The following is a 14,194-nucleotide window of genomic DNA, read 5'->3' as shown; positions in this document are numbered from 1 at the left end:
AAGTTTTGTTTTCCTTACAAGTTGTCTCTTCAACTTTTAACCACTGCTCCTAGCTCTTCCGCCAGGGCCAAACAGAGCAAATCAGACCCTCATCCACATGAAAGCCCTTCACATATTTGAAGAAAGCCATCTGGTTAGTTCCTTTCCATCCAAAGTAACCATTTTGTTTATATAGTTACTTCATATTCCTGCTCTATGTATTTTGTATGCATTTGTTTCCCCCATGAGAATGTAAGCTGCTTTCATGTGAGGATTATTTTATTTTATTCTTCATATTTCTATCTCCAGTGCCTGTCACACAGTAGATATTTTTTAAATATGCACTGATTAATTGAATAATTCTCATTATGTCTTATTCAGGCCACACATCCTCATTTTCCTTGAAATGATATTCAAGTGATATAATCTGAGTGTCCTTCTCATCCCAGCCCTCTTCTATGTACCTTCTACCTTGTCACTATATCTCTTAGTCTGTAGTAGTATGGGAACTGATGGAATAAAGGGCTTCCTCCTTCCCCATCCTACATAGGATTTAGTGGGAAATGGTCAATGGCCCTTTCTCAGTCTTCATCCTTCTTGACCTCTCTGCAACATTTGACACTTGACTATTTCTTTCTCCTAAATATTTTCTCTTCCTTAGGTTTTCATGACATTATTCTGTCCTAGGTTTCTTCATACCTGTCTGAGTCTCCCTTGTAGGACCAACATCCATGCCCTATCACGTGACTATGGGCGTCCACAAAGTCTTGATCTTGGGGCCCCTTCTCCTCCTTCTCTACAACTCTTGGTGATACAAACACCTCAGCTTGACATTTAATTCCCTTCACAATCTTGCTCTAACCTACCTTACTCATTTTCTTATACACTACTTGGCTGTTCCTTGAACTCGGGACTTCACTTTCAGCCTCCATGCCTTCAACTAAGCTTTCCTCTATGCCTAGAATGCACTCCATCCTCACTCCTGCCACTTAGAATCAAGGTCCAGCTCAGGTGTTACCTCCTACAAAAGTCTGTACTGAACTCCCTGGCTGTTAGTGCCTTCTCTCCTTACTCCTCAAATGAACGTGTGTATTGGTTTTCTGTTTACATTGTGTATCCCACGTCATAGGGCAGTTAAGTGATACAGTGGATATTGTGCCAGGCCTGGAGTCAGGAAAACTCATCTTCCTGAGTTCAAATCTGATTTTGGACACACACAAGTTATGTGATCCTAGACAAGTCACTTAACCCTGTTTGCCCCAATTCCCCCCCTTGTAAACTGAACTAGAGAAGGAACTGACAAACCAGTCTAGTGTCTTTGCCAAGGAAACCTCAAAGAGGGTCATGCTGAATTGGACACAACTGAAAAATGAATAAACAGTAAATCCCACCACACTAGAATATAAGCTCCTTAAAGGAAAGTTTTAAACTTTGTATTTGTAGGCATTTGCTTGGTACATGGTGGACATTTGTGTTGGATGGACTAAATTGGAAGCGCGAGATTTGTGAGCTAAGTCCTTATGTGTGGCCCATCCGAGTTCAAAAGAAATTTAGACCCAATTTCTCCAAAGCACTTTGTTTAGAGGTAAAAGGACACTCCCTGGGATGTCTCATTGCTTCTGGTCAGTCTCAGGTAAGCTGGGGGCCCTTACACACCTTTTCCAGGCCATCTTCCTTCAGGCTGATGATATCCAAGTCAAAATCAGTCCTTAAGCCACTGGTTTTGTTGAAAACAATCCGTCCAGTTAATCCTTCCCATTGAGCCTGCCGGAGGGAAGAGGGCAGAGCTGCAATTACTTAGCCTCATAAATCATCATTCGGTACAACTGTACAATGCTTCATTTTAATTACTCCTTACACCGAGACTTTTCCCCAAAGACCATGATTAATTAATAATCACCTCCATCATAGCAGGCTGCAGCGCAGGCCGGTGATTTCCATAAATTCTATTATACTCTTTAGCCAGACTTACATTTGTACCTTTCTTGTTGAACATCGATCTCAGATTTGCCCAAATGAGCCCCCTGCCTCTGTGCTCAGTGCAAATGTTGCCTGCCTTTCTCAGCTCCCAGAGGAGGAGGAAGGGAGGAAGGACTAAGGGCCAAGCTGAGCAAGGAATGTTTAGCAGGGCAAGGGCCTCCAGGGCAGGGCAGAGAAGGAGGACCCTGGGATGGTGGTAGGGAACTTTCAACCCAGGGAGGGAAAGGGATATGGCAGGGGCAGGAAGGCCAGCAAGCACAGTTCATCAGTGCAAATCTAGCCTAGCCCATAAACCCAACTGTGATGAGGACAGGCAGTATGGAGAAGAGAGCAAGTGAATCATGGAGAGTGGCAGATAATAACAACTGACATTTATACGGAGATTTAAGATTTACAAAGCACTTGATTTACATCATCTCATTTGATCCTCACCATGGCCCTGTGAGATAGGTAGGCACTATGGGTATTATTATAATCCATCTTTTACAAATGAGAAGTGAGACTTAAAGTGACTCCTAAGTGACTTGCCCAGGGTCACCCAGGTGTAAGGATCTGAGATGGGATTTGAGCTCAGGTGTCTCCTGACTCCCAAACCCAACACTCTTTCTAGTACCCTATGATGTCTCTTGGTAGAGGCATGGGATTTAGGGGGGGCTGGGAGGAGGAGACAGAGAGAGACAAACAGAGGAAGAGATAGAGACAGAAATAGAGGCTGAGACTGGAACAGAGACAGGAGGACAGAAATAGAGGTGGAGACAGAGAGATAGAGATACAGAGATGGACACAGAGATATTTACAGAGGCGGAGAGACATAGAGAGATGGAAACAGAGTCATAGACAGAGGAAGAGGAGGAGGAGGGAGAGACACAGAAAGAGAAAGGAGAAGAAAGTGACAGAAAGGGAAAGAGGAAGGGAATGGAATGGAAAAGCAGATATAAGAAGAAGATGGAGAGGTCAGGGCAGGACAGGAGGAGAAAGGAGAGATGAGAGTGAGAAAGATGAGAGACAAATGAAAGACAGAGAGACGCAGAGAGACATTTAAAGAGAAACAGAAGCATAAGAAAGACAGAGAGAAGAGCTCAGTCCTGTTAGACTAGTAAAATGAGCAGCCCAAAGCTGTTCATCCTTGAGTGCTCAGGGAAAGACACAGCAACGCATAGCCTGGAGCCCAGGCATCAAGGACTGTTGTGGCTGTGATGTTGTTGGTGTGTTGTAACTAAATGACTGCTCAGTATAAGAAGCCACAGACTAATATTTGGCTTACGGAGGACCTCTACATGCAAATATACAAAAAGTCATTGCTACTCTGTAATTCCTCCAGCTCTCATGACTGTTGATATTGTTGGAACTGTCCAAGGTCCTTTTCTACTCCTGACCACCCACAGCCAGACTGAATACCTGGGGCTCAAGAGACTCAGAGGGCTCCTGTTTCTGAGATCATGATCAATCTGAGAGCTTCTCTGAAACTTACCCCTTTTGGTCTTAGTTCTTCCCAAAGTCATAACTAGTCATCCTGAGACCTAGGATAAGCACCACAAAAATTCCTGGGGGAAGGCTGGAAGTGGGGAGACCTTTGAAAAAAGATATGTTCACTACTGCTGCTGGGGAAGCCCTGACCAGGAAAGGGAACAAGACAGGGTTGGGCTGAGGAAAAATGCACCTGGGGTACAATCATGTCACTTGGGGGAAGAAGCACCATCTGGTAGTTTTCTATTTTAACTAACCTTGCTAACTAGGTGCTAAGTACCTAGATGCAGATGAATGCAAATGTAGTCAGGGGTGTTCTGAGGCTTAGTCCTAGTCATTCTGGCCTCATTTTGATTTTTGTTCCACTATCTGAGACCAAATGAACAAGTACATTTTCTCTAAAGATATTTAAACACAGGGATCATATCTTTCAAGTTGCCTTCTTCATCCTGTCCCATTTTCTCAGTGTTCTTCCAGGAAGCAGGGGAACTCATTACAGAGTTTAGTGGGAAAAGGCTTAGAGTTGGGAGAGACTTGGGTTTGAATCCCATCTCTACCATTTGCTATCAATCAATCAATCAACCAAGAAAAGTGTATTAAGTACCTACTATGTGCCAGATACTATTATAAATCCTGAGAATATAAAGAAAAGTAAAAAAAAAAAACACTCCCTGCTCTCATGAACCTCAATTCTAATAGGGGAGACAACATGTAAGCAAATAGGTACACAAAGATCTAGACAGAGTTACCTACATTAATCTTTATCTTTATCTATCTATATATGAGTGTGTGTATATATACATATATATCTAAAGAGAGAGAGACAGACAGACAGAAAGAGACAGAGACAGAGACACAGAGAGAAACTGAGACAGAGAGAGACAGAGAACGAGACAAAGATAGAGAAAATTCATTAGCAGTAGGGTGGAATTGGGAAAGGCTTCTTGAGAAAGTGAAATTCAATCTGTGTGGCCATGAGAAAATCACTTAGCCTCTCAGAGCCTGCTTCCTCATCAGCATCATAGGGACTTAACCTCATTGAGTTGATTTGAAAATCAAATGAAATAATATATGTAGATCTCAATCAAAATGATGCGTTATTGGAGAGGTTTCTTCATGGACTAGGAAAAGCTCTGGTCTTACCACTAGCAGATTTCAGTTCAAGACCAGCATATATTCTCTGTGTGACTGTGGAAAAACCTTTTTAACTCTTTGAGGTTTCTCTAACTATAAAATGGAGATGCGTGTAATCTGTCCCTCACCGTTCAGTGAAGAAAGTGCTTTGTCAGTCTTTGAATGTTATGTCAATGAGAGTTATCATTACTACTACTACTACAACTACTATTATTATTATTATCCCTTCCAGCCTGAGTCCCAAGCAAAGCATGTTCCCCTGTCAGTTGAGGAAGAGGGAAATGTCAGCAGGGCAAAGGGAGAGGAGGGAGCCCCTCCTCATCCCCTGTCGGCATTTCCCTACCTGCCAGACACTCTCCAACCAGCCGCCACTGCTACTGAGGACTCACTAAATGAAAGATGCCTCATATGCTGTGAACTTTGGCCTGGTATTTTCCACCTCTTCTCAGAAATGCCAACTCCTTAAAATGCTTTACTGTTGGGCTGTCACACAAGTAGACAAGGAGACCTGGCTCCTTGAATGTGGTTGGCTGAGAAAAGCCACAGGCTGGAAATTAGACATCCCAGCCTTGCTATTGAGATGCTGTGTGATGTTGTTCAAGTTTCTTAAGCTGCCTGGGCCTTGGTTATCCTAACAGTAAAAGGGAGACTATGAGATAGGTAGCCATCCTAACACACCTCCCAGGGTTGTTGTAATAGCTAAATGGGGCAATATTTCTCAAGGTGCTTTGAGATACAAACACCTCAAAAAATTCACGGTGAATTCATTCTATATGTTACATCTCTATCCATGAATACTGAGAAACAGTGTGATGTATAGGTTGAGAATGTTGGACTTGGAGTCAGGAAGACCTGGGTTCAAATCTAACCTTAGATACTTACTATCTGTGTGACCCTGGGCAAGTAATTTAACCTTTTATTATCTTTAGCTACTTCATCTTAACGGTTACATCATCTTAATCTGTCTTCAAGGAGATGACATTCTAATGTAGTTCAGTTGCTTTTCAGTCATATCTGACTCTTTGTGATCCTGATCCCATTTGGGGTTTTCTTGGGAAAGATACTTGAGCGGGTTGCCATTTCCTTCTCCTCATTTTACAAACGAGGAACTGAGGCAAACATGGTTAAGTGACTTATCCGGGGTCACACAACTAACAATTGTCTGAGTCTAGATTTGAATTCATGAGGATGAATCTTCCTGAGTCTAAGCCCAGTGTTCTATCCACTGTACCACCTAGATGGTACATTCTAGCAAGGGAAAGAAATAGACAAAGGGCAGCTGGAAAGCAGGGAAGGAAAAGAGGGATTTAGCCATGGATAGAATGCTGGACTTCAAGTCAAAAAGACCTGTGTTCAAATCCAGCTTCCTTCTAGCCATGTGATACTGGGCTTACCCTTTGTAAAATGTGGATAATAATAGAAGCTACTTCCCAGGGTTATTGTGAGGATTGAGTCAAATAATATGGTAGATGCTTAATAAATGTTTGTTTCCTTCCTCCCATATTTCAGCATGATTTGGAAATGGTCTGGTTCTGATCAAAATACGACAAAACCTCACTTATCAGAGCCCAAGAAGAAAGTGGCAATCAATTAATTGATCAATCAATCAAGAAACATTTATTAAGCAGCAGGCATTATGCCAGGTGCCAAAGATACAACGAATGAAGCACTCCCTCTCTTCAAGGAGCCTACATAGGTTATTTCAAAGTTTCAAGTATGGATGGGAGGGACAGTAGCATGACTGATAGAGAGAGAGAAATCATAGCTGGGTAGATGATGAACTTGACTTTGGTGTATGAATTTGAGGTTGGAGAAAGACATACAAGATGTAGATGCACACTAGGCAGTTGGAAAATGCTGGAAACAAGCATAGTAAGGATGACAGAGGTAGAAATAGAGTCTTCCACATAGAGGAGAAGGGATTAGAGCCTCAGAAGTGGATAATCTAAGGAAGTATCATCATCATCATCATCACAATAGCTAGCAATTCTATAATACTTTAAGGTTGGTAAATCATTTCACACAAATTATATTGTTTTATACTCACAACAACTCTGGGGGGTAGGCTATATTATTGTCCTCATTTTACAGATAAGGAAATTGAGTCATCCCTGGTGTCTGAGGCTGGATTTGAATTCATTTCTTCTTGACTCCAAATTCTGCACTACTTAGTTGCCTCATAGAGAAAGTAAAAGAGAAGAAAGATGAAAATAGAGCCTTGGAGGGACACCTACATTCAGAAGGCAGGAGGAAAAGAGTGAAGGAGACAAAGAAATTAGAAGCAAATCAGCAGGAGAAAGAGAGAGAGGGACAGGGTGGATGGAGAGAAAGAGAGTGAGAGACAGAGAGACAGAGAGAGATAGAGATAGAGAGACAGAGAGAGAGACAGACAGACAGACAGAGAGAGACAGAGGGAGATAGCAGAAGTCAAAGAGAAGAGATGTTCAGTCACATGTGACAAGCATGTCAACAAGGCTGTGGACTCAGAAAAGGCCATTTTGTTTGTCAACTAAGAGGAAACCCTAAAGGGAGCCATTTCACTTGACTGGTAGGGATGGAATCAATTGATGAAAGCATAAGCCTTTGTTAGGCACCTACGTATGCCAGACATTGTAGTAGGCAATGAGAATAAAATGTCAAAAATAAAACAATCTCTATCCTCAAAGAGCTTATATTCTATCAAGGAAACAACATGAATATTAATGAATGACAAAGCATTTAGTAAGTGCTTACTACTTGCCAGACAGTATGCTAAGCACTGGTACAAGCAAGTCAAACAATCTCTGTTCTTAAGGAGCTTTTATTCTATAGGGAAAAGAAAACATATCTCTGGGAAACGGGGTATGAAGAGAGTGGGGTCACTCTCATGGAGCCTGGCTTAGAAATGGTAGTCAGGAAGTGCCTTAGAGACTTGATTTAGGGGAAGATAAGTCAAAAGCTTATTTCTCAGATATAAAATATACAAAATAATACAAGGAAGCTTTTGAATTTGAGGAGAAACAGAGAAAATCTCCAGTAGGAGGTGATATTTAAGCTGAACCTTGAAAAAAGATGGAGATCTTAAGAGGCAGAGGTAAAGAAGAAGGGCAATCCAGGTCTGGGAGACAACCCGTGCAAAAGCAGGGATGGGTGACGGACCAGTAAAGAGACCACATTAGTAGGATTGAAGGCTACGGGAAGGGAATTAATGTGAAAAAGGCTGCAAGTAAGTAAACTGAAATCAGTTGGAGAAGGGATTGAATTGCCAAATGGGGTAGTTTGTACTTCATCCTAGAGGCAGTAGGGAGTTACTGGAATTTACTGAGCAGGTGAGTGATGCGATCAGACCTATGCTTTAAAAATCTCACTGTGGTAACTGTGTGGAAGATAGATTAGAGAGGGGAGAGACTAGAGGCAGGGAGATCAATTTGCTATTGTCTAGGTAAGAAGCAATGAGGGCTTGAACTAGGGTGGTGGTTGTGTGAATGGAGAAGAGGGGAAGCCAGATTGCAAAGGGTGAAGAGGGAGTGGGTGGTGAGGCAGTGATAGCAGCCAGCATAGATGATCCTTTTTAGGATTTATCAGTGAAAGGGAGGAGAGCTAGGAAGGGTGTTTGAGGGGGTGCATCATGGGAAAATTTTTTTTTCCTTGGAAGGAACTGAGCATATTTGCTGGTTTGAGGGAAAGGAGCCAGATAAAAGACAGAAGGAAGATGCACTGGAGAGATGGGATGAGGAGGGGAGCAAGATCTTGGAGTGTGTGTGTGTGTGTGTGTGTGTGTGTGTGTGTGTGTGTGTGTATGGAAACAACAGCACAGGTGGAGTGGTTAATCTCTGCAAGGAAGATAGTCATCCCAACTTCTCAGAAAAGAGAGAAGAGAAGATGTTGGAGATCAGTTTCACTTTGGTCTTCAGATCACCTGGTCCCATAGCTAGCAATCAAGTGCAAATTATAATCCAGATCCCTTTACTTTCAGTCCATGCTTTTTTTCTCATCACTTTATCTTGTCTTCCCCACCTCATGGGAAGACCTTTGGGGAGCCTCAGTTTACCACAAACTCAATGGATCAACAGTCAAAAAGCTACTGTAATCTTGGGCAAGATTAATGGAAGTCTAGTGTCCACAGTGCAGGAGGGATCATTTTGCCCAGATCAGGTAACATCTAGAATATTGTGTCCAGTTGTGAGTACTCACTTTAGGGAAGACATGGACAAGCCCTTCCACTAAGGTCCTTGCACAGGGTAGATGCTTAAAAGTGCTTGCACCATGAAATTGATTAAGAGGTTTAAGGCATGGAGAAGAGATAAGACTGTTTAGGTTCCATGGCCTCAGCCTTTTCAGTACAGTGTCTGCTGAGGTAGGGGTGTGGATGGTGGGGAGACTTAAGAAGTGAGGAAAAAGGTTTGGAAGAGACTGAGAAATTTGATAGAGAGCTAACAAGAGATGAATAAAAGGATTGCCAAATAGCAGTGGGAGCCTGGGGAGATTAAATAGCATGAATTTGTCAAGGACCCAAACAGCAGGGTTTTGAGACTTTCTCCAGCAATGCTCGGCAGCCCAGGATGTAAGTGGATTTGTTACTTGTGGGCGACACTGGGAATTGTTGGAATAATTCAAATGTTTGGCAATAGGAGATTTTTCAGCACCTTTCCCCTCTCTCTCTCTCATCCCAGTCCAACCTGTATTGATGATTTCCTTGGTTCGGACTCATCCTGTGCCAAAGGAAGCCAGCTCCTCCATCTTTCAGGGATTTGAGAAATCCTATCTGAAGAATTCCCATTTGGAACTTTCTCTGGATAGGCGTGTGGCAGAGGAGGGTAGAAGGGGGTATGTGTGTAGCCCCCTAAAGAACAGGGGCCCTGTCTGTTAATGGCCACATTCTCTGAGCAGAAGAGGAAACCATAAAACAAAATGCCAGGGCAGCAAAGATCCTCTCAATGCCAGGGAAGCATCTGTCATTCCTGCTTGCCCTTATCTCCTCAACCCTGAGCCGCCATGAGGTAATACACACTTGATGAAGTGGAACTTTCTGTTGCTTAGAGCAGATAGCTGACCTGTGAGAAGGTACCTTCCCCAGCTCTGCCAGAGGAAGGAGGGGCTGCAGCTGGGAAAGGAGATTGCTCAAGGGAGACTCAGGAGCACTTTGAAAACAAAGCCAGCATGGGTTCATTGAGAACAAGTCATGCCAGACTAACCTAATTTCCTTTTTTGACAGGGTTCCTAGGTTGGGTAGATCAGAGGAATGCTGAGGATATAGAATTCCTGGATTTTAGGAAAGCTTTTGACAGTGTCTCAAAATAGCCTTGTGGACAAGATGGTGAGATTTATAACTATTTGAATAACTGGACCCAAAGAGTATTGCTCTATTAATCCAAGTCAACTTGGAGGGAGCTTTCTAATAATGGCCTCAGGACTCTGTCCTTGGCCCACCCTTGTCTCTTAAAACCTTTATTTATTATGCCTTTAATACAGGCATAAAATGAGAATGGCAAATGTTGGAGGGATAGTTAACACAGTGGATGTATTAGAATCCAAAAAGATTGTGACAGGCTACAATAATTGGCCAAATCCAATAGTGGCATTCAATATAGATAAATGTAAAGTTTTATGCTTGGGTTCATAAAGTAAACTCCACAAACACAAATGTGGAATAACTGGTTTAGCAGCAATGATCACAGAAATCAAGAGTTGCAAGGGACCTCTGATGTCATCTAGTTCCATCCTCTCGTTTTGAAGATGGAAAAACTGAAAGTTACAAATGTTGACTGACATCCATAGGCACAATGAGTCATAACTAGAATCCTGGTCTCTCTACTTCCAGTACAGTGGGTTCTCCCCCACCCCATTACTCCACCATGTGGCCTCCAGTTTATGTGAACACTTTGGGGTTTTAGTTGACTATCCTATTTATTTTCCTTTTGATTAGTCATGTCTAACTTTTCATGACCTCATTTGGAATTTTATTGGCAAATATACCACAGTGGTTTGACATTTCCTTCTCCAGCTCATTTTACAGATGAGGAAACTGAGGCAAATATGGTTAAATGAGTTGCCCAGGGTCACACATCTAGTATGTATCTGAGGATGGATTTAAACTTAGGTTCTCCTGACTCCAGGCCAGCTGCTTTGTTCTTACCTGATTTCTCCTTCTCAGTCTCCTTTGATCCTGTAATAGAGGTGATGCTTGCTATGTGTGGGTGTTCCCCGGAGCTGTCCTTGGCTTCTCTTCTCCCTCTATATTATTTCATTTGGTGATCTTATGAGCTCCCGTGGGTTCAATTATCATATTTTTGAAGATTCTCAAATCTATTTATCCCACCCTAAATTCTCCATTGACTTCCAGTCTGACATCACCAACTACTTAATGGTCATCTTGAACTGAATCTTCTGTAGACATCTTAAACTCACTGTGTCCAAACCAAACTCATTCTTTTTCCCTAAAATCCTTCCTTCTGCTAAACTTTCCTATTACTTTCTTAGGTACTATCAATCTCTTAGTCACCCAGGCTTGTAATTTGTGAGTCATCCTAAATTGTTCACTTACCTATTCCCCACACAATCAGTTGTCAAGTCCCATCAATTTTCCCTTCATGGCATCTCTTGTCCCTCCTCATGTACGACCCTGCCATCACCCTGGTTCGGCCTCTTATCACCATATGTTAGCACTGTTTCAACAGCCTACTGGTTGGTCTCCCTGGTTTTGTTTCTCTCTACTTTAGACCATCCCCCATTCAGCTGCCATATTGATCTTTCTAAATCACAAGTCTCATCATCTCACATACATATCCACCCCCCGTATTGGACAACCTCCCGTGGTTCCCTATCACATCCAGGATCAAATATAAAATCCTTTGTTTGACATTCAATGCCCTTCATAATCTATTCCCCCCTCCATTTTAGTCTTATATCTTATTCACCCTCACATGGATGGTCCAGTAAAACTGGCCTCCTTGCTCCTTCTCCAGCAAGAAAATTGCACATTTTCTCTGGCTGTCCACCATGCCTAAAATTATGTCCCTCCTCTTCTCTCCCTCCTGGCTTCTCTGGCTTCCTTCAAATGCTTGCTAAAATCCCATTCTCTCTAGGAAGTCTTGCTCTTTCCCCTACAGTACTAGTGCCTTTCCTCTGTTGATTATCTCCAATTTATCTCATTTATATCTTGATAGTTCATAGTTTCTTTTGCTTATCGTCTCCCCCATAAGATTGTAAGCTCCTTGACATCAGGGACTGCTTTTTTTGCCTTTTTTGTATGATCAGCACAGCATAGTGCCTGGTACACAGTTGTTGCTTAATAAGTGTTTATTGATTGATTGACAAGCAATATGAGAGTCAGCAGTATGACCTGGAAGTCAAACAGTCTTAGGGGGCAGTAAGAGAAACCCAGTGCCCAGAGGGGAGGAGGTGACCATCTCATTGTCTTCTGCCTAGGTCAGGCCACATCTGGAGTGTTGTTGTCAAACTGTGAATACCTCATTTAGGAAGTGAATTGTCAATGCTTTACACTAAGGTATTCTTCTGAAGCTCCATGAGGACATGGAGGTGATCCTGGGCACTCAAAGGCTGTGCCAAGCTCTGGCAGGTCCAACCAAGCTGAAGCAGCTAAAGCCCATGACAGCCTCTAATGATGGGGCAGTAAGGGGAAGAAACTATGGACCTCAGAAGGACCTTCCTGACAGAGAAGTATACAAGGTCCCATGCATTTTCCCAAAGATAGAAGGTCCTCGCTTCCTACCAATGAAGGCCAGTTCCTCCAAGGTCACAAAGGGATGGATGATCCCAGAGACAGCTAGACTAGTTGGGTGAGCTCTTCAGTGCTTTGAACTATTTGTCCTGTTTGGGTTTCTGGTTCCTATCAGGGATTAGATAATCATCTGAGGCTATACTTTAACAGTATGTCACACTCCTATAGAAGCTACGAAATGCAGTAGAATAAAGCATTGGGTCTGGAATCCAGAAGACCTGAGTTCAAATCTGACTTCCAACATTTGCTAGCCATGTGATGCTAGATAAGTCACTTCACCTCAATTTGTCTGTTTCCTCAACATTAAAATGAGACTAGTAATAGCACCTACTTCTCAGGATTGTTCTGAGGAACAAATGGGGTATTTGTAAATAACTTGAAACAATGTCTAGTACATAGTAGGCACTTAACAAATTCTTTTTCCTTGCCCTCTGCCCCTGGATTACAATTTGTGGATCCCTGGCTTTATGGCACAACCCCTAAAACTCTTTCCTGTGTTCATGTAAATAACTCTGGTTAGACTGTTGAGTATTTAGCGCTTGGGATCCCTCTCCCTCCCTTGCCAGTGTACTGATCTTATCCCTCCTCTCTCCAGGGCTGGCAGAAAGAGGGATGGAGAGAAAAGCAAGAGCAAGTACAGGCAATAGAAAGCCCTTTCAAATTTTATCTTCTGACCCAGGCTCCCACTGAGGGGCTTGGCTGGGTCTAGAGGTACATGCTGGGAAATTGTTTTGGGGAGGAAAAGTCAGCTAGAAGAGTATTGGAGTCAATAAAATACCTTTAGTTAGCTGTACCGGTATGGGGGAGTCAACTGTTCATGAGACAGGAACCTGGAACTCAGAGTAGACTGAAAGCTCAATGGGAGAAAATATATTGTCTGCACTGGAAACCACTTATGTGGCTAAGTTACATTAGCAGAAGCCCAGTCAACAAAATAGGGAGGAGGACTGTGCCTGGGCAAACTCCATTTGGAGTACTGTATTTAGTCCTAAAGACACATTTTAGGCAGGGTGTTGTCAGTATGATGATGAAGGTTGGCTCAGATAGTACAGGGTTTGAAGACTGTGTGATATAAAGATCAGCTGGAGGAACTGGGAGGTGGTTATCCTGGAAAAGGGAAAATGGGGTCACGTGGGATAGTCTTCAAGTATTTTAAAACCCATTAAGGAGAAGAGAAATTAGACTTCTCCTTGGTCTCAGAGGAGAGAAGTAAGAGCGTATGCATTGGGGTCCCAGTATTGGGGTCAAAGTATTTAGTACACAGATTTCAGCTTAGGATAAACAAAAATCCTGTTGAATATAGAATAGTTTGCTTTAGGGGGCAGTGAGTTCTCTGTCATTGGAGGTCTTTAAGTGCAAACACAAGGGACTCATGATTTGGGGTGGACTAAAGAGGTCTTTGAAGTCTCTTCCAACTCCAACATTAGCATTCTAGCCTTCTATGATCCTGTCCATTGGGCAGATCTTAGCTCTATTAACTGATCATTTTCTAGAACTAAGACATCACCATGTTTTGGTCTTTGTTAAGAAGCAAGGAAAGAAACAAGCCTTAATGAAGCATCTACTATGTGCTAAGCACTTTATAAATGCTATCTCATCTGATCCTTAAAACAACTTTGGGAGGTAGGTGCTATTACTATCCCCAGTTTTCAATTGGGAACACTAAGGCAAGTATAGGTTAAGTGACTTGACCAGGATCACACATCCAGTAAATGTCTGAAGTCAGATTTGAACTCAGATCTTCCTTACTCCAGGCCCAGCGCTCTAACCCCTTTAGTACCTGGAGGGTGGGTGGTCTGGACACATGCCACCCAAGACATTAGGGTTTCAGGAACATGCCTTCGCCATTATCTAATCTCAGTAAAAGCAAAATAGCTAGTATATTTGAAAGAGCACTGGGGTGGGGGACAAAAG

General features: G+C 42.6%; 1 protein-coding gene across 1 annotated transcript in view; it reads right to left on the bottom strand.

The window, feature by feature from the left end:
* Positions 1–14,194, bottom strand: part of GRIK3 (glutamate ionotropic receptor kainate type subunit 3) — a 316,008-nt gene that overhangs the window by 82,979 nt on the left and 218,835 nt on the right. Inside the window, exon 8 of the mRNA XM_072610019.1 lies at positions 1,636–1,743. Coding sequence (XP_072466120.1) covers positions 1,636–1,743 — 108 coding nt within the window. The remainder of the gene's footprint in view (positions 1–1,635; positions 1,744–14,194) is intronic.

The sequence above is a fragment of the Notamacropus eugenii genome, chromosome 5 (assembly GCF_028372415.1).
Source record: "Notamacropus eugenii isolate mMacEug1 chromosome 5, mMacEug1.pri_v2, whole genome shotgun sequence".
NCBI classification, from domain to species: domain Eukaryota; kingdom Metazoa; phylum Chordata; class Mammalia; order Diprotodontia; family Macropodidae; genus Notamacropus; species Notamacropus eugenii.
The sequence above is the reverse complement of the archived record's forward strand: the minus strand, read 5'-3'. Positions and strand labels throughout refer to the sequence as shown.